This window comes from Hypanus sabinus, unplaced genomic scaffold (genome assembly GCF_030144855.1).
Source record: "Hypanus sabinus isolate sHypSab1 unplaced genomic scaffold, sHypSab1.hap1 scaffold_154, whole genome shotgun sequence".
NCBI lineage: Eukaryota > Metazoa > Chordata > Chondrichthyes > Myliobatiformes > Dasyatidae > Hypanus > Hypanus sabinus.
Window position 1 is genome coordinate 782,385 of NW_026779616.1, and position 18,923 is coordinate 801,307.

Here is an 18,923-nt window from a genome sequence, read left to right on the forward strand (position 1 = left end):
AGAGGCAATGTTTACTGAGGAGAGATTGGTGACTGGGGCAGAATGGCAGTCAATGGGCTGCACTACAAATTAAAAGGTGGACAAAATCGTAAAATGATAAAAGAAAAAAAATGAAAAGGGTGAATAAGGTACTGAATGTGTGGATTTTGAATGTACACTGTAACCAAAACAGACAGCTGAAGTTGCAGCACAGTTGCAGATTGGCAGGTCTGATGTTTCAGGCATCACTGAATCATGGCTGAAAGATTGCAGCTGGGCACTTAATGCCCAAGGAGACACATTCTGTCCAAGACACAGCCGGGAATGCAAAGAGGTCGTCTGAGCTCTGTTGGTCAAAATAGAATTAAGTCGTAAGAAAGAGATGACATCCAAGCAACAGACACAAAATGCTGGAAGAACTCAGCAGGCCGGGCAGCATCTATGGGAAACAATACAGATGACGTTTCGGGCCGAGTCTTTTCAGCAGTGACCTGGGGTCGCTCGGTGTTTGCATCATTAAGGTCAGGGATACGGAAACGCTGGGGTAAAATCATCAGGTCAGAACTGTATACAAAACATGGAAATAGAAGCGTAGCCGAGGCTGACACTGACAGGGACTTAGGAGTCCTTGTGCAGGATTCACTGAAGGTTATTTTGCGTGTTCAAGCTGTGGTCATGAAGTTCTGGGCCGCTAAAGGCTGCGAGGAGACTGGAGGCGGTTTAAAGGACGATAACGAAAATTCCTCCAGGATTAAAAGTCTTGTCATATGAAGAGCGTATGGTGGCTCTGGGCCTGTAATCAATGGAATTCAGAAGAATGAGGGGTGACCCCATTAAAATCTCTCGAATGGTGAAAAGGCCTGCGAGAGTGAATGTGGAAAGGATTTGTCCTGTACTGGGAGAGTCAAAGACCAGAGGATATTGCCTCAGGAGGGAAGGAGACCGTTTGAACCCGGAGTCATTCTTGTGAACCGCCTTTGAAGCTTCTCCAATGTAAGCTCATCCTTTCTTGGAAAAGGGTCTGGAAACTGCCCACAACGGTCCGAATGAAGCCTCAGCAGTGCCTTATAAAGTCTTAACATTACATTCCTATTTATATATTAAAGACCTCCAGAAATGAATCCTAACATCACATTTATCTTCTTCACCACCGTCACGACCTGAAAGTTAACCTTAAAGGACTCTGCACGATGTCTACCTAAAGCCTTTTGTACCAAATATATTTTAATTTTCTCTCACTTTAGATCCAGATTGTAGGTGGGCACGGCTCTGCAGATACCTTCCAGGTCATCATGGTGGACTGACGCCTGATCGATGTTCTGACGTTGTGCCCGAGACAGAGATCAAAGAAGATGGGGTGTCCAGTCGCCGAACCTCTCCCTTTCAGCACTGACCATCTCCTTGATCACCTGTCTCCGCTGCCATATACATCCACTCCAGAATACCCTACACCGGCGTCCCCGTCACCGACAACCCCTTCCTACCTAAAAATACTCCCTGTCGCTGTCACACCCTCCCTCTCCTAAACACCTCCCAACTCAGTCGCCTCTTTTCTTCACTGCACTCTTCTCCCTCACTCCCAACCTCCCCGACACAGCTCTCTGTTTGCGTGGACCGCTCCATCACCAACAGTCCTCCACATCACTTTCCACAACCCAAGCCTCTCCTCCACAAATCTCCCCCTCTGTGTTCACCAGGATTTATGAGAAGGATGGGGAACAGTTGAGGCTGATTTTACTCCATTTCCCACCGGCTATCGGTCGCTCGGTACTGAGCCTCTCCACAGTTCTGTGTGGATAGGCCTGTCATGTGGTTCCTGTCTTGTGCAAACTCTCCACCCCGTCTCCGCCCACTCCGCGCCTCCCCTTCTTTCCTCTTCCCTCCACAGCAGAACGGTTCGCTGACACACAAACAATCTCTTGAGGCAGATACGCAATTCAGGATTTCTGGAACGGCTAAAGGTAGGGAGGTGGTGGGGAAGGGAGGAATGATGAGAGAGAGAAAAGGAGCGGGAGAGGGATGAGAGTGGGTAATGAGTTACACGGAGGGAGCGGGAGAGAAGGAGGCGTGAAAGTCTGGAGTCAGGGAGAGGGTTGTAGTGAAGAGGGCCGGGAGGAAGTAGGCAGGGGAAGGTTGAAGGATGAAAAAAAGTGCTAGGATAGAAGGGGTGCGAGGAGGCGTGAGGAACGAAGGGGCAGAGAAAGTAATGAGGGAAATGGAGCGAGGAGGAGGGTAGGGAATTGGGAAAGGGAGAATGTGAGAGACGCTGGGTGTCCCGAGCGAAAAAGCTTCCATCCCCTTCACCGCCGTCGGAAAGTCGGAAGGAACGTGGGAAATCTCCAGAGAAACTGGGTTACGGCGATAGGGGTGCTGGAGAGGTAAAACAAGGTTAGGGCAGGCAGATGGTGGAGAGGGGGGTCTGGGAGAGATGAGGAGGGAGAGTGTTGGATGGTGGCTGGGAATGGGGAGAGGGTAGTATCTGCAATCGCACCCTATACACCACTGTGTGCACATACACACAGACTCTCTCTCTCTCCCTCTCTCTCTCTCTCTCTCTCTCTCTCTCTCTCTCTCTCTCCCTCTCTCTCTCTCTCTCTCCCTCTCTCTCTCTCTCTCTCTCTCTCTCTCTCTCTCTCTCTCTCTCTCTCTCTCTCTCTCTCTCTCTCTCTCTCTCTCTCTCTCTCTCTCTCCTGAAGATTAGGAGCGGGGGGACGCAGGAGGCACAGACTATAAAGGATGCAAAATTAGATCTCCTATTACGAAACGAGTTAGGACAGGGGACGGAAGTGTGCGTAGGGGGACACTTTGGTTCCTGTGATTATAACGCCATTACTTTCAACTCGATCATGGATCAAGATAGAATTTGTCCTTGCGTTGAGGTTCTAAACTGACAAAATGCCAAATTTGAAAAAAATATGAGGAAGGATCTAAAAGGCGTGGATTGGGACAGCTTGTTCTTCGGCAAGGATGTCGTAGGTAAGTGGGAGGCCGTCAAAGGGGAAATTTTGAGAGTGCAGAGTTTGCATGTTCCTGTCAGGGTGAAAGGCAAAGTGAATAAGAATAAGGAACCTTGGTTCTCTAGGGATATTGGAATTCTGATAAAGAAGCATAGAAAAATTTATGGCATATATAGGAAACGGAGCAAATAAGGAACTTGAAGCATCTAAAATGTGCAAAAAAAACAAGAAAAAATCAGGAGGGCTGAAAGAAGACATGAGGTATCTTTGGCAGTCAAGGTGTTGGATGATCCAAAGAGTTTCTACAGGTATATTAAGAGCGAAAGGATAGTAAGGAATATACTTTGTCCTCTTGAAGATCCGAGTGCTCGGTTATGTTTGGGAAAAAAAGAAATGGTGGAGGTCATAAATGTTTTTTTTTTTTGCGTCTCTATTTACAAAGGAAACTGGCATGGAGTCAATGGAAATAAGACAAACAAGTAGTGATTTCATGGAACCTTTACAGATTGAAGAGGAGGGGGTGCTTGCTATCTTGAGGCAAATCGGAGTAGATAAGTCCCCAAGACATGACAGGGTGTTCCCTCGAAACTTGAAGGAGAATGGTGTTGAAATTGCAGGGGCCATGGCAGATATTTTTAAAATGTCGGTATCTACGGATTGGGTGACCGAGGATTAGAGGATAGCTCAAGTTGTTCCGTTGTTTAAGTAATGCTCTAAAAGTAATCCTGGAATTTATAGGCCGCTACGCATGACGCCGGTAGTAGGTAAATTATTGGAATGTGTACTAAGATATAGAATCTACAAGAATTTAGATATACAGAGTCTTATTAGGGAGAGTCAACATGGCTTTGTGCATGGTAAGTCATGTATAACAAATCTATCAGAGCTTGTCGAAGAGATTACCAGGAAAGTGGATGAAGGGAAAGCAGTGGATGTTCTATACATGGACTTCAGTAAGGCTTTAGACAAGGTCCCACATGGGAGGTTAGTTAGGGAGACATGGTTAGTTATAGTCGCCAGGGATACATAGTGAGGTAGTAAATTGGATTAGACATTGGCTCAATGGGAGGAGTCAGAGAGTGGTAGTGGAGGATTGCTTCTCTGAGTGGAGGCCTGTGACTAGTGGTGTGCCACAGGGATCAGTACTGGGTCCATTGTTATTTGTCATCTATATCAATGATCTGGATGATACTGTGGTAAATTCGACCAGCAAATTTGTTGACGATATCAAGACTGGCGGTGTAGTGGACAGTGAAAAAGATTTTCAAACCTTTCAGGATTTGAACAAGCTGAAGAAATATGCTGTAAAATGGCAGATGGTGTTTAATACAGACACGTGTGTGGAATTGCTCTTTGGAAGGAAAAAACAAGGTAGAGTATATAAGGTAAATGGTAGGGCACAGAGGAGTGTAATAGAACAGAGGGATCTGGGAATACAGATACAAAATTTCCTAAAAGTGGCGTCACAGGTAGATAGGCTAGTAAAGAGAGCTTTTGGTACATTGGCCTTTATAAATCAAAGTATTGATTATAATAGCTGGAATGTTATGGTAAGGGTGTATAAAACATTGGTGAGGCCGAATATGGAGTATAGAGTGCCGTTTTGGTCAACGAATTACAGTAAGGGCATTAAAAAGGTTGAACGAGTGCAGAGAAGGTATACAAGGATGTTCCTGGGACTTGAGAAACAGTGTTGCATAGAAAGGTTGAATAGGTTAGGACTTTATTCCCTGGAGCGTTGAATAATGAGGAGAGATTTGGCGGAGGTACATAGAATTATGATGGGTGTAGTTAGAGTGAATGCAAGCAGGCTTTTTCCTCTGTGGCTAGGGGAGAAATAAAAAAAAACAGAGGACATGGGTTAATGGTGAAAGGTCAGAAGGCATCGTTCTGTGCTGTAATATTCTATGGTTCCATAGTTCTCAGAAGAGAGAAGGAGTGGCTGAGAGTTGAGAGTGGGGAGTAAGGTACACGGAGGGAGCGGGAGAGAAGGAGGCCTGAAGGTGTGGAGTGAGCTGTAGAGAAGAGTGCCAGGGCGGGAGTAGGCAGGGGAAAGGGAAAGATGAAAAGTGTGGCGGGATAGAAGGGGTGCGAGGGAGCGGGAGGAAGAAAGTGCAGAGAAAGGAGCGAGGGAGATGAGGCCAGGGGGAGTGTGGGGTATGGGGGAAAGGGAGAATGTAATAGACGCTGGTTGTCCCGAGCGAAAAAAGTTACTCGGTTCTGAGCAACTCCACAGTTCTGTGTGGATAGGCCTGTCATGTGTTTCCTGTCTTGTGCAATTTCTCCAGCCCGTCCCAGCCCCCTCCTCGCCGCCCTTTCCTTCCTCTTCCCTCCACAGCACAACGGTTCTCAGACACACACACACACACAAACTCTGAGTCAGACACGCAATTCAAGACTTCTGAAACGGCGAAATGTAGATAAGTTGTGGGAAGGGGATAAATGGTGAGCGGGACAGAAAAAGACCGGGTGAGGTGTGAGAGTGAAGAATGAGGGAGGGAGCGGGACAGAAAGAGGGATGAGGGTCTGGAGTGAGGGAGAGGGCTGCCGCGAAGAATGCCAGGGAGGAAGTAGGCAGTGGAAGGGCAAGATGAAAATTGTGGTGGGAGAAAAGTGGTGTGAAAGAGCGTGATGATGGAAGCTGCAGTGAAAGGAACGAGGGAGATGGGTCGAGGGGGCGTGCGGGGAACGGGGGAAAATGGGAGACTGTGAAAGACGTTTGGTGTCCCGAGAGAAGGAGCTTGCATCCCCTTCTCCACCGTCGGAAAGCCGGAAGGGACGTGGAAAATGTCCTGAGAACATGGGTGCGTTTGTGGGGGAAAATATCTCTTGGTCTCGCCGATAGGGGTGTTGGAGGGGTAAAAGAGAATAGGGAAGGCCGTTGGGGAAGAGTGGAGAAGGGAGAATGTTGAAACTGGGTGGGAAAGAGGAGTGTCTCGCGCTCTCTCTCTCTCACTCCCTCCCCTCTCTCTCTCTCTCTCTCTCTCTCTCTCTCTCTCTCTCTCTCTCTCTCTCTCTCTCTCTCTCTTTCTCTCTGTCTCTTTCTCTCTGTCTCTCTCTCTCAAACACACACACAGACACACACGCACACACACAGACACACACACACATACATACAAACACACACACACACACACTCACACACACACACACACACACACACACACACACACACGGAATCTCTGAGGCAGACACGCGTCAATAATTTGAAAACGGCTGAAGGCAGCGAGTTGGTGATGGTGGGAGGAATGATGAGAGAGAGAGCGAAGGATCGGGTGAGGAGTGAGAGTGGAGAGTGAGGGACAAGGGAGGTGAGGGATGGAGGGCAGGTAGCATGGAGGGAGGAGCCATGGGAGCAGGAATGAGGAGCGGTGTGGAAGTGGAGAAGAAGGGGAAGCGTTAAACGCTGTGGAGGAGAGGTAGGGAAAGGGTGAAGGGAGATGAGGTGAACGAGTGGAAGGCGGGTAATGGAGAATCGGATAATGTGAATGACGGCTGGGTGTCCCGGTCCAAGAAGCAACTAACCCCTGGTAAGAGACGTGGAAATTGTAGGGAGAACAGTGTGCTGTGGGACAAAGTGTGTTACGATACTGTAATTGGGAAGTTGATGGCGATGGGGAGAGAGGGGGAGAAGGGTAAGGTGGGTGTGGGGGAGGGAAGAGAGTTGGAAGGTGGATTGGAAAGGACAAAGGGTGGTGGGTGTAGTGGTAGTAGAGGGAGTGAGATAGGGAACTGTAAGAGTAATGCAGGGAAAGGGGTGAAAAGAGGAAAGGGGGATGGGGAAGACGGAGAACGAGAGAGGGAGAGCGAGGGAAAGTGACAGACAGAATGCCATAGTATAGTGAACGGAGATATAGAGGACGTAGAAGACAAAGAACCCCTTTGGAGGGAGCGAGTTTGGAGAGGGACTGTTTTCTTCACTCGGAGGGAGGCGGCTCACTCATCTCGGTCTGTGCTGGGCGTGTTTCCTGCAGCCGCCGTTTCTCGCAGACAGACGGTCTGGTGCCTGCAGCCCTGGTGATGAGCAGTTGCATTGAGACCGTCCAGGACCCAGTGATGGACGGGTTGGGGCTGGGGTGACGATCTCCAGGACAGTAGAGTTTCTATGACACAAATACGAATATCTTCCGCACTCCAGCCATCCCTCTGTAATCCCCTCCTTCCATTCCTTCACTCATTCTCTCTCTCCATTGTCTGCACTCTTCCCCAATTTGCTCTCCAAATCTGTCCTCCCCTTCTATTTCTCCGCTCCCGGACCTCTCATCCTTCTCGTCCTCCACCTCCCACACCAACAATCTCTCTCCTCCCTGCACATCCTCTTACTGCTATCGGTCTCTCTCCATCAGGTGTTGGTAGGCCACAATCCGCCTCCACGGGTTTCCTCTACCGACGGTTCCATCCCCTTCCTGATCTCGGAGACACGACACGATGGACGAGAACGAGACCATTGCGAGGAGGCATCTCGCAGGAACTGATTCACAGGCCCCTTCGGGAGGTGAGTGGGGAGGGAAGAGGGAGGGAGTTTCCCGCCGTTTCTATACCAGACAGTGAGCGCTGGGGCAGTGTGGACACTCACTCTGCCTGACCCCCGACAGGTTGGGAGGTGTGGTAGGCCGGCGCCGAGGGAGCGTTACGCTGTACTTTAAGCTAAGGATATCTGGTTTAACTGGCTGGGGAGAGCTTCACGCTGTCTCATACCCCCAGAGTGTGTGATGGGACGGTGTGGAGGGAGATTCACTCTGTGTCTGACCCTCGCTGCTCTGTCCCCAGATGAACCTGATGTATCGTACGTGGAACTTGATGCCACGTCCCTCTCGGCGCCCCGGGTTCGCAGAGATGAAGGTCTGTTTCATCTATGTTGGTTTGACGCTGTTTGGGTGACGTGTCCATTCCTGTCGACAGATATCAGGGCAAGGGTATAGTAAACCCCAGCGATTGCCTGGTGTAGAATAAGGCAGAAGGGACGCGTGGTGGAGAAGATGAGGCGGGGGCTCAGTGAGGGTCGGTGTTGAGGGTGCGCGCTGGGAGGTACGGTGAGGATGGAGCGCCGTTGAAGCGGGTGGCAGTGTTTGGTGCGGATGTTGTTTCCGTGATGGTAGGTGTGGGTGGACAGCTGTGTGATGGGGTGAGGGTGGGTTGCTATAGGAGGAGAAAGGCATATCGAGGAGAGAGCACTCTGTGTGGGGGTGGTCACGAAGTACTGGGAGCGCCTTGGGAGGAGTCTGTGAAGAGCGATCCCTCGGGGCGGGTCAATCGGTGCGGAATATTCTGGGAGGGGTGGTGAAGAAGGGGCGCAATTGAAGAGGCTTTTAGGAGAGGACGCTGATTAACATTTGAATGACTCCCTCCACCTTCTAATCCTCCTTCTCGTCTCTTTTTTCTTCCTCCCTCTCCTCCTCACCCTCCACCCCTCTCGTTCCCCTGTCCCGTCTCACAGTCCCCTCTCCTCTCAACCCTCTCCTCTTTTCCAGAACGCTTTACCAGTCTCTTCGTCCGTCCCTTCCCATCACACTGGCCACACTCTCGTAACCTCACCGTTTATCAATACTCTTCTCTCACTCCCCCTCTCTCTCTCACGCGCCCCTCTCATTTCCCTCACGTTCTCCATATCCGTACGTCTGCCCCTTTTCCCTACTCTCCCTCACTCTCCACTTCCCTCACAGCTCTCACTGTCTAAACTCACCGCTTTCATCTTCTCTTATTCCCGTTGTCTCCCTCGCTCTCGCCCACTCTATCTTTCCTCACTCTTTCACCTCCCTCTAAATCCAACCCTCCCCCTCTCTCCATCCTTCACTCTCTTCCTGTTCTCCCTGTCGCTGATTCTCCGGCCATCTCCGGCTCTTCTATCTCCGCTCTACCCCTTCTCTCCCTCTCACTCATGCTGTCTTGCCTCTCTCTTCCCCTCTTGTCTACCTCTGTCTCGCCTGCCTCTCTCTCCAACCTTTCCCCTTCACTCACTTTCCCATCTCTGCAATATCACTCAGATCTCTCCGTCCCCCCTCTAACGCCGCTCTCTCACCCCTCCCATACTTATTATCTCCTTCCTATTTTCTTTCTCACATTTACCCGCCCTTCCCACCTATCTCTTCCCCCGTTCCCTCACCTTCTAGCCCTGCCTTATCTCTCCCCCTTACTTCACCCTCTCACTCAGCTGTCCTTCTCTGTCATCACTCCCTCCATTCTCTGCCGATCGCTGCTGCATCTATTTCCTTCTCTCTCATCATTCCTCGCTCTCTCTCTCAGACGGCCTGACCTCCACCTACGCAGAGCTGAACTTTCCGAAAGACGAGCCCCTCATCAATGAGGATGACTCTCCTCCAATTGCCTCGGAACCCCGAAAGCTGCCAAACAGTGGCCAAACAGGTCAGAGTTCACATTACTGACGTCATTGTGGAGAAGGTCACAGGTTATACTCAGAAGTGCATGTGCGGTTATTTAATGATTCAAATTCATCTCCCTCAATCACCATTATCTGTCAGCTCGATCCACATTCAGACCATCACCGAGGTTGAAAGGTTTGTCACTAGGGGATCCGATCACATTTATTTCCTTTCTAATCTGAGACCCTTGCGCTCTCGTACTCGATTCAGCTAGATGTGCTCCTTCGCCCTATTTGTGCCCCTCTCAGTTTCATACACCTCTGTATGGTTCTCCGTACACTGTAAGTAATAAAGGTCCGACCTGCCTGACCTCCAGTCCTGGGAACATCCTGGTAAACCTCCCTCTGGCCTCTTTCCATCCAGCCCATGGTGTCTTCTCCACAGCAGGACGAACAAACCTGAACAAAGCTCGACCTCCAGTCCTGGGGACATCCTCGTAAACCTCCCTCTGGCCTCTTTCCATCGAGCCCATGGTGTCTTCCCCACAGCAGGACGAACAATCCTGAACCAAGCTCGGCCTCCAGTCCTGGGGACATCCTCGTAAACCTCCCTCTGCACTCTTTCCATCGAGCCCCATGGTGTCTTCTCCACAGCCGGACGAACAAACCTGAACAAAGCTCGGCCTCCAGTCCTGGGAACATCCTCGTAAACCTCCCTCTGGCCTCTTTCCATCCAGCCCATGGTGTCTTCCCCACAACAGGACGAACAATCCTGAACGACCTGCTCCAAGTGCGGCGTCCCCGACGTCTTGAAGAACTGCAACGTGACCTCCCGGCTCCCGTACTTAGCGCGTATCAAGTCCAGCGTATCAAACGCCTTCTTCACCGTTCAGTTCACCTGTGACTCCATTAGCAATGAACCGTGTGTCTGTATACCCGGGTCGCTCTGCTCTACCACACTCGCCAGTATCCGTGTCTAAACAACAAAATACAACTGCAGAAGCTGTTGATTAAACTGTACGTACACAACGCTGGAAGAACTCAGCAGGCCAGTCAGCATTCGCGAGAAAAGAGGAGCCAACGTTTCGGACAGAGACCATCCATCAGAAATGGGAGAGAAGAGAGGGCCGAAGCCCAGTAATAGAGATAGGGGAGGGTGTAGGGCCTAGGGCCGCCAGCTGGAAAACCAATCTGAGGAAAGATTAGCGGGGGAGGGGAAAAGCATGAAAGAACTGTAGAGATAACAAAGCAAATAGTTGAAAGCGGAAAGAGGCAGGGAGGGACCTGGGATAGGGGAAGGGGAACGGGGAGGGAATTACCGGAAATTGGAGAATTCAAAGTTCATACCACCAGGCTGGAGTCTACCCAGATGAGGTGTTGCTCCTCCAACCTGAGTTTGGCCTCATCATGTCGGTAGAGGAGGCCATGTATGGACATACCTAGTTGGGAATGAGAGGCAGAGTTGAAGTGGGTGGCAACCGGGAGGTCCTGTCTATTGTGATGGACGGAGCGGAGATGCTCGAAGAAGTGGTCCCCCAACAACTTCAACAGGAGCACAAACTCCGCCCCCACCCAGCACAACTTTCCCTCTCTACCACTCTCAGCTTTTCGCAGGGATCGTTCCCTCCGCGACTACCTGGTCCACACGTCCCTCCCCACAGAACTCCCACCTGGAACTTATCCCTGCAAGCGCAAATGCTGCACCTGTCCCCACACCTCCCCTTTTACCACCATTCCGGGCCCCAGACCGTCCTTCCAGGTGATGCAGCAATTCAACTGCGAGTCTGCCGGAGTCTTCAGTAGCATCCGGGGTTCCCGGTGCGGCCGCCTCTACATCAACGAGACCCGACACAGATTGCGGGACCGCTTCGTCGAGCAACTCCGCTCCGTCCGTCACAATGGACAGGATTTCCCGGTTGCCACCCACTTCAACTCTGCTTCACCTTCTCATTCCGATATGTCCACACACGGCCTCCTCTACTGCCATGATGAGGCCAAACTCAGATTGGAGGGGCAGCACCTCATATACGGTCTGGGTAGTCTCCAGCCTGGTGCTATGAACATTGGATTCTCCATTTTCTGGTAAATCCCTCCCCCTACCCCTTCCCCTACCCAAGGTTCCTCTCTACCTCTCTCCCCTTTAAACTTTCTGCTTCTTTATTTCTACAGTTCTTTAATGCTTACCCTCTCCCCCTTTATCTTTCCTTGGATTGGTTTTCCACCTGGCGCCTCTGGATCTTCCCCCTCCCCTATTTCTATTACTGGGCTTCGGCCCTCACTTCCCCTCCCCCCCCCCCCATTCCTGATGAAGGTTCCCGGCCCGTAACGTTGGCTACTCTTTTCTGACGGATGTTGCCTGGCCTGCTGAGTTCTTCCAGCGTTGATAACGTATTCTCAGTATCCGTGTCTACTTGACACCACGTGACTCCACTTGCAGGGAATGGTATACCTGTACCTCTGGGTATCTCTGTCGTACAACACACCCCAGGGTCCCTGTCTACCCGTGATCCCACTTTCAACGAACCTTGTCCCTGTACCCCTTGGTCCCTCTTCGACAAGACTCCCAAAGGTTCCTGACTAACTTCGACTACACTTCCAGGGAATTTCGTACCCGTATCACTGGGTCGTTGTAAACCTTCTCTGCACTCTTTCAGTCTTATTAATACCCTTCATATCAATAGAACTTCCTGTAAATATAATAGAATTTTTAATGTTTGGGTCGCCTCCGTTCTTACCAGCCCACTCACCCCATTTTTATTCATGTCATGAACCCGCGTCTCTGTTATTGTGATGCGCTGTGCTAACCACTGCGTTACCGTACCGCACTCCTGCCTGGCGCAGGCACAATACAAAGAAAGACAATGATTCCACGAATATCCCCACAACATGTTAGTCCAGCAGTACAGTCATATATCCCATGTGTGAAAAAAATTACAAAGCTTGCAAACAATAATACATTTGTGAAAAATAGAAACCTCTGGATCGAAACGGCCGTTTCCCCGTGGATCCCATGTATCATGATCTCTCTGGGTAAGGCTCCCCTGAGGGATATGGTCAAACGCCCCAGTGAAGTTCACGTCAGCAACATTCACGACTACAGCTTCATCGATTACCTTCGAGAGAGAGAATAAAATGACTCTCGAATAAGTTAGACATTAGACAGACTTTGCCAGCACAAGGAATTTGGGCTGCGAACAAGGACGGCTGTAAGTAGATTTGATTGAGGGAGGGAGGGTGGAAGGAGAGAGCGCCGATGGTGGGTGCAACGGATCCCAGAGCGGGTCACTGCTGAATTCACACACACGCTGAATGTTCGCTCCACAGGTCCACATAAACGGGAGTCGAAAGAGAACATCGGAAATAGACCGTACCGGAAGATCTGCCTATTCTGTCTCGTTGCATCCGCCCTCATCGCGATAGTGGGCGGTCTCTCGATCTATGGTGAGTCGAACGGGCTTCGGATGGAGTCAGAACATAAACTAACTGAGTGGAATGATGAGGTAGCGTAAAACTTCGGAGTGATGCCGACACCATCCTCAACGTCACACCGACACACACATCACCGTGACAAAGACACACCCCTTAACCGTGACAATAATACGGCCTGTACCGTAACACAATCCAGTCTCACAGTGAAACCGAGATACCATTCACAATAACACCAACAATACCTTCACCGTAACACCGACACGCCTCTGTACGCGGCACAGATACACCCCTAACCGTGACACGAACACAACCCTCACAGTGACACAGACATGACACTCACAATGACAACAACATACCCCTCACAGTAAGATCGACATACCTCTGTCCGTGCTACTGATACACTACTCAAGGCGACACCAGAACACAACTCTGAGAGACACTGACACGCCCTTGAAAGTGACACTGTGTCACCACTCACTTTGAAACGTATACGCTTTTCAACATGAACCGAACCGCACCGTGACAATATCTTAGAAATCACTGTTAACGATAAAAGTGGTTCACCATCTCTCTCAGTGTTACAGATACGTCAGTCTCAAATCACCTCCAACCGAAACCAACAGATACTCTGCCAATTCCTGAAAACTAGTAGAGGTGAGGCAACAACGGACTCCTACCTGCCTCGGCATCACAGAGACCCGAGGAGTGTGTGATGTGACTGTGTGGAGGGAGATTCACTCTGTGTCTGATCACAGACGTGTGTGATGTGACTGTGTGGAGGGAGATTCACTCTATGTCTGACCCGGGAATGCGTGATGCGAGGGCGCGGAGATAACTTGACTGTGATTCTGAGCCTAATTGAGCAATTAGATGGCGAATCGAGAGCTTCCATCTTATTGTGATTGCCTCCTTGTCTGAGTAACCTGAGATTGTGAAGTGAGCTTCTTACAGTGTTTTGACCATCGGAGTTTGTGATGTAATGTTGTGCAGGCATTTTATGTTGCATCTGACTGCGGGGCTGTGTGATGGGTCGATGTGCTGGGAATTCACTTTACTTGATCCTGATTTCCAGAGCAATCGTGTTCCCAGGACTGGATCAAAAATGAAGACCGCTGTTATTTCATATCCACATTGGAAACATCTTACGATGGAGCGAAGAAAAATTGTTCAAACTTTGATGCAAGATTGCTGGAAATAAATTCAAAAGAGGAGGAGGTATGTTTCACACCGAGAGGGCCATTTTTCGCAACAATCTCAAACGTGCCGGATCAAGCACAGAGTGAATTTCCCTCCACACTGTCCCCTCACACACACCCGGAGTTAGATACAGAGTGAATCTCACACCACACCATCCCGTCACACACACCCGGAGTCAGACGCAGAGCGAATGTACGTCCACACAGTCCGATCACACATTCCCGGTGTTAGACAGCGTGATTCTCCCTCAACACTGTCCCCTAACACACACCCTGAGTCAGACAGAGTGAATCTCCCTCCACACCGTCACATCAGACACTCCCGGGGTCAGACACAGAGGGAATCTCCCTCCACACCGTCCCATCACACCCTCCCGGGGTCAGACACAGAGCGAATCTCCCTCCACACCGTTCCATCACACACTCCCTGGGTCAGACACAGAGTGAAGCTCCCTCCACAACGTCCCATCACAAACTCCCTGGGTCAGACAAAGAGTGAATCTCCCTCCACACTGTCCCATCACACTCTCCCGGTGTGAGACACATAGTGAGGTTTTCTTCATACCGTCGCTTCAAATTTTCCTTGGTTCAGCCACACAGTGAACCTCCACTTTCCCATCCCACGCTAACGGCATCAGACACAAAGCAAATTGAACACCACACCGTCCCATCAACAAAATCCCCACGAAGAGGCATTGTATGAAGCTCCTTCCACATCGGCCAATGACGCCCTGGCAGTGTCAGGTACAGGGTGAAGCTACCTCTGCATAATACCGTCACACAGTCCCTGGGGCACATCTGAGTGAAGCTCCCTCCAAACCCTCCCATCACACATCATCCCATCTCACAATCCCGGAGTGAGTCACCGACTGAAGTTCACGTACAAACACGCTGGAGGAACTCAGCAGATCGGGCAGCATCCGTGGAAACGAGCTGTCAATTTTCCGGGCCGAGACCATTCCACAGAACTGAAGAGGGAGAGTGCAGGGGCCCTGTAAGGAAGGTGGGGGGGGGGAAGCTGCCAGGTGAAAAACAAAACAGAGGAAAGATCAAGGGGTGTGGCAGGGGAAGCAGGGAGTGGATAGGCAGGAAAGTTGAAGAAGGAATGTAAGGGGAAAGCACTATAAGTAGTAGAAGACAGAACCCTGAGAGAGGTGATAGGCAGTTGGAAAAGGAGGCAGAGTGAAAGTGGGATGGGGGAAGGGAGAGGGAGGGAATTACCGGAAGTTGGAAAATTCCATGATCATACCAAAGGGCTGGTGATTACCCAGACGGTAGATGAGGTGTTGTTCCTCCAACCTGAGTTTGGCCTCATCATGGCAATCGAGGAGGCCATGTATGGTCACGTCCGAATGGAAATGTGAAGGGGAGGTGAAGTGGGTGGCAAATGGGAGATCCCGTCAGTTGTGGCGGACGGAGCGGAGGTGCTCGACGAAGCGGTCCCCTAATCTGCGTCGGGTCCCGCCGCTGTAGTTAAGGCCGCAACGGGAACACCGGATTCAATCGATGACGGCAACAGACTCACAAGTGAGGGGTTGCCTCACCTGGGAGGACTGTTTGGGGCCCTGAATGGTGGTAAGACAGGAGGTGTTGTGACAAGTGTAGCACCTGCACTTGCAAGGATAAATGCCAGGTGGGAGATCTGAGGGGAGGGACGTGTGGACCAGGCAGTCGCGGAGGGACCGATCCCTGCGAACAGCAGAGAGCGGTACAGAGGGAAAGACGTCCTTAGAGCTGGGGTCCTGTTGAAGGTGGTGGAAGTTGCTGAGGATAATATGTTGGATCCGGAGGCTGGTGGGTTGGTAGGTGAGGACAAGGGGAATACAGTCCTTGTTGTGGTGACGGGAGGATGGGGTGAGGATCGAAGTGCGGGAAATGGAGGAGATGCGGGTGAGGACATCATTGATGACGGCAGAAGGGAAACCACGGTTCTTAAAGAAAGAGGATATTTGGAATGTTCTGGGACGGAAAGCGTCCTCTAGGGAGCAGATGCGGTGGAGTCGGAGGAACTGGGAATAGGGAATAGCATTTTTACATTTGGCAGGGTAGGAATAGGTATAATCAAGGCTGTTATGGGAGTCATTGGGATTATAGAAGATGCCTGTGGACAGTCTGTCTCCAGAGATATACCATGAGTGAAACTCTCTCCACACCGTTCGATCACACGCTCCCGGGTTCATGCAGCGTGAATCTTCCACTGCACCTTCGCATTACACACTCCCGAGGTCAGGCAGGGAGTGGACATGCCTCTGCACCATCCCATTACACACTTCAGGGATCATTCACAGAGTGAATCTTACTCCACACCGCCCCCTCACACACTCGATGTATCAGACACAGACTGAAGCTTCCTCGCTTCCTCAACATCCTCCCAACACACTCTCAGTGTCAGACGCAGAGTGAAGCTCCTCCACACCGTCCCATCACACACTCCCGGGGTCTGACACGGAGTGAGTCTCCCTTCACACCGTCCCATCACACACTCCCGGGGTCAGACACAGAGTGAATCGTCCTCCACACTGTCCCATCACACACTCCCGGGGTCAAACACAGAGTGAAATCACTCCACACCGTCCCATCACACACTCCTTGGGTCAGACACAGAGTGAAGTTCCCTTCACACCGTCCCATCACACACTCTACCGGGGTCAGACGCAGAGCGAAGCTCCCTCCACACCGTCGGATCACACAATCCCGTGGTCAGACACAAAGTGAATCTCCCTCCGCACCGACCCTTCACACACTCAGAAGGTCAGATGCAGATTGAAGATCCCTCTCTCTCTAGACCCATATTCCTCACACTCCCAGATTCAGGCATTAAGCGAGTATCCTTCTTAACATTAATAAAATAAGTTTCATTTCGCAGAATGTTGTTTCAAACGCTCTCGTTCATCAAGACAGAACGTATTGGATTGCAAAATGCGCACATGGGTGAGATTCGGAATTTTACTGGCCTGTGGCTTGGGACCGCGTCAGTGGGATGCGTTTGGACTGTGGACTGTGGGAAATGAGGGGCTCACAGTCGTAGATCAGATTCTGACACGGGGCTGTGGGGTAGAGTGAGTGGCGGTGGCGTTAGTTTGGGGAACAATACGGTTCTGTGGGGATATACCGGGTAAGCGGGTTTAGTTTGGAGACCGACACGGAGCTGTGTTAAAAGTGCGATGCAGTGGCGTTAGTTTGATGAATGTCTCGGGTGACCTCCTGGAGCTGTTTCGACCCTGTTGAAATTGTTTATCCTTCTTTGATAGGGAAGCGGTTTCCAGTCTTATGTACAAGCATTACAGTGGAACGTCCGCCTGCGGTAACTGCGACTCGAACCAATGGAGGGACCTTTGCAATGGTCAACACCATTTCATCTGCGAGAAGTCTGAACATTTGTTCAAGCATATTCCCGAAAAGATCCAGGATCTCTGTCAACAGTCCCTAAGAACAACTTGAATCACATTACAATCCGTTTTCCTCCCCCGTCTCTCTGCACCACTCTTATCCTCACAGTCCCTTTACTCCCACTCTGTCCCTCCCCCAACCATTCTCCTACACAACTCGCATCTCCTTCCCCCCAACACTCTCCTACATTCATTTTTCTCCACCAATCTCCTTCTTTCTCGCCATCTATCCCACTCTTCTCTCCCTCTGCACCGTTCTCCACACCCCCTTCTCTGTTACCTATCTCCCTCTTCTCCACCCACTCTCACCTCACTCTTGGGCACTCTATTCCACAGATTCCTCACCCTGGGGTAAACGACTGTGCGCATTCACTCTATCTATGCCCCTCGGGGTTTTATACCCTATAATGTCACCCTTGCTCCCCAAAGAATAAACTCCTCACGCCAGCCCGGTTTCCACAACTCAGCCACACGAATCCCGGCAACATCCTCGTTAATCTCCCTCTGCACTCTTTCCAGCAGCAGGGCGACCAGAACCGAACACAGTACTCCAGGTGTCGGTTCACCGATGTCTTGTACAACTGCAATGTGACCTCCCGACTCCTGTACTCAGTGAGGACCAGCGTGCCACATGTCCTGCCCATCTGTATCGCGTGTTTGTCATGGAATCATCATCTGATTTATTGTCTGTGACTTACCCCACCGTAGAGTTGATCATTTGTACAATCAGTACTGCGCAAAGATGTAAATTTAATGTGTTCCAAAAATTAATAAATACATCAAATTGGGGAATATCGAGCGTGCTGATGGATTTAGTAATCTAATGGTGGAAAGTTAGTATATTGTTTCAAATGGTTGACTGCGGGTCGCCAGGCACCTGTACCTCCTCCCCTATGGCACGAATGATGGCAGGGCATTTCCCGGGTGGTGAGGGTCCTCAGTAATGGATGCGGTCCCTGATGAAGATGTCCTCGTTGGAGGGGAGGGTTGTGCCTGTGATGGAGTTGGCTCCATCTGGAACCCTTTGCACCCTCTGGCGACCCTGTGCGTTGCAACCTCCACACCAGGCGGCGATGCGACAAACCAGAATGCTCTCCGCCGTACATCAGGAGGAACTCGCGAGTTTTCAGTGACAGACCACATCTCCTCAAACTCCTGACGATGTAATCCCTTCTGTAAAGAGAGAGATTTGGACGGTGGTGATGGTACGTGCAGAGTCAGGTCTAGAATACACTCATACTCAGATTGGAAATTACCAAGACTAGAGTAAATAAATCCAAAGATGAAATGAAACTCTTACGGTTGTGCACTGAGTGCTCAACACGAGTCTTTTAACTACAGACATTCCACTGAGGAATGTGTAGGCAATGAATGGCAGTCTGAGTCTCAAATGGAAAGTAACAGCTCTCCATACTCCGGGGAATGGGACTGCCGAACTTGGACGCACGTTCCCTTGTCGGTTAAACAGCATGCTGTTCCGGAAAGACATCACGGCCGCAGTCTAGGTAGTCATGCTCAAGACTGCCTCGAACAAATTGATTGTGCAAGATAAAGTCCTCCATGATAACTGCTATTCCATTCTTACAAGTTTCAGATATTCCTCTGTGTCCTGCCTGTGACACTGTATGATTTTATTCGCTGATCAATTGACAAA

The 18,923-nt window shown here is 50.5% G+C and overlaps 1 protein-coding gene across 4 annotated transcripts; it reads left to right on the plus strand.

Moving 5' to 3' along the window:
* Positions 1-1,867: 1,867 nt before the first annotated feature.
* LOC132387115 (natural killer cells antigen CD94-like) lies at positions 1,868-18,034 on the plus strand. 4 transcript variants are annotated; one of them, XM_059959466.1, is made up of 9 exons: positions 1,868-1,940; positions 7,283-7,431; positions 7,707-7,778; positions 9,180-9,299; positions 12,580-12,696; positions 13,261-13,338; positions 13,757-13,899; positions 16,747-16,811; positions 17,132-18,034. In XM_059959466.1, the coding sequence occupies exons 2-9, from the start codon at positions 7,365-7,367 to the stop codon at positions 17,319-17,321; spliced, it is 852 nt and encodes a 283-aa protein (XP_059815449.1). In that variant the 5' UTR covers positions 1,868-1,940; positions 7,283-7,364; the 3' UTR covers positions 17,322-18,034. The 4 variants fall into 4 exon arrangements, with proteins under 4 accessions (XP_059815449.1, XP_059815452.1, XP_059815450.1 ...); XM_059959467.1 differs by lacking the exon at positions 1,868-1,940 and adding an exon at positions 2,859-2,955; XM_059959468.1 differs by lacking the exon at positions 1,868-1,940 and adding an exon at positions 5,285-5,381.
* Positions 18,035-18,923: the final 889 nt, after the last annotated feature.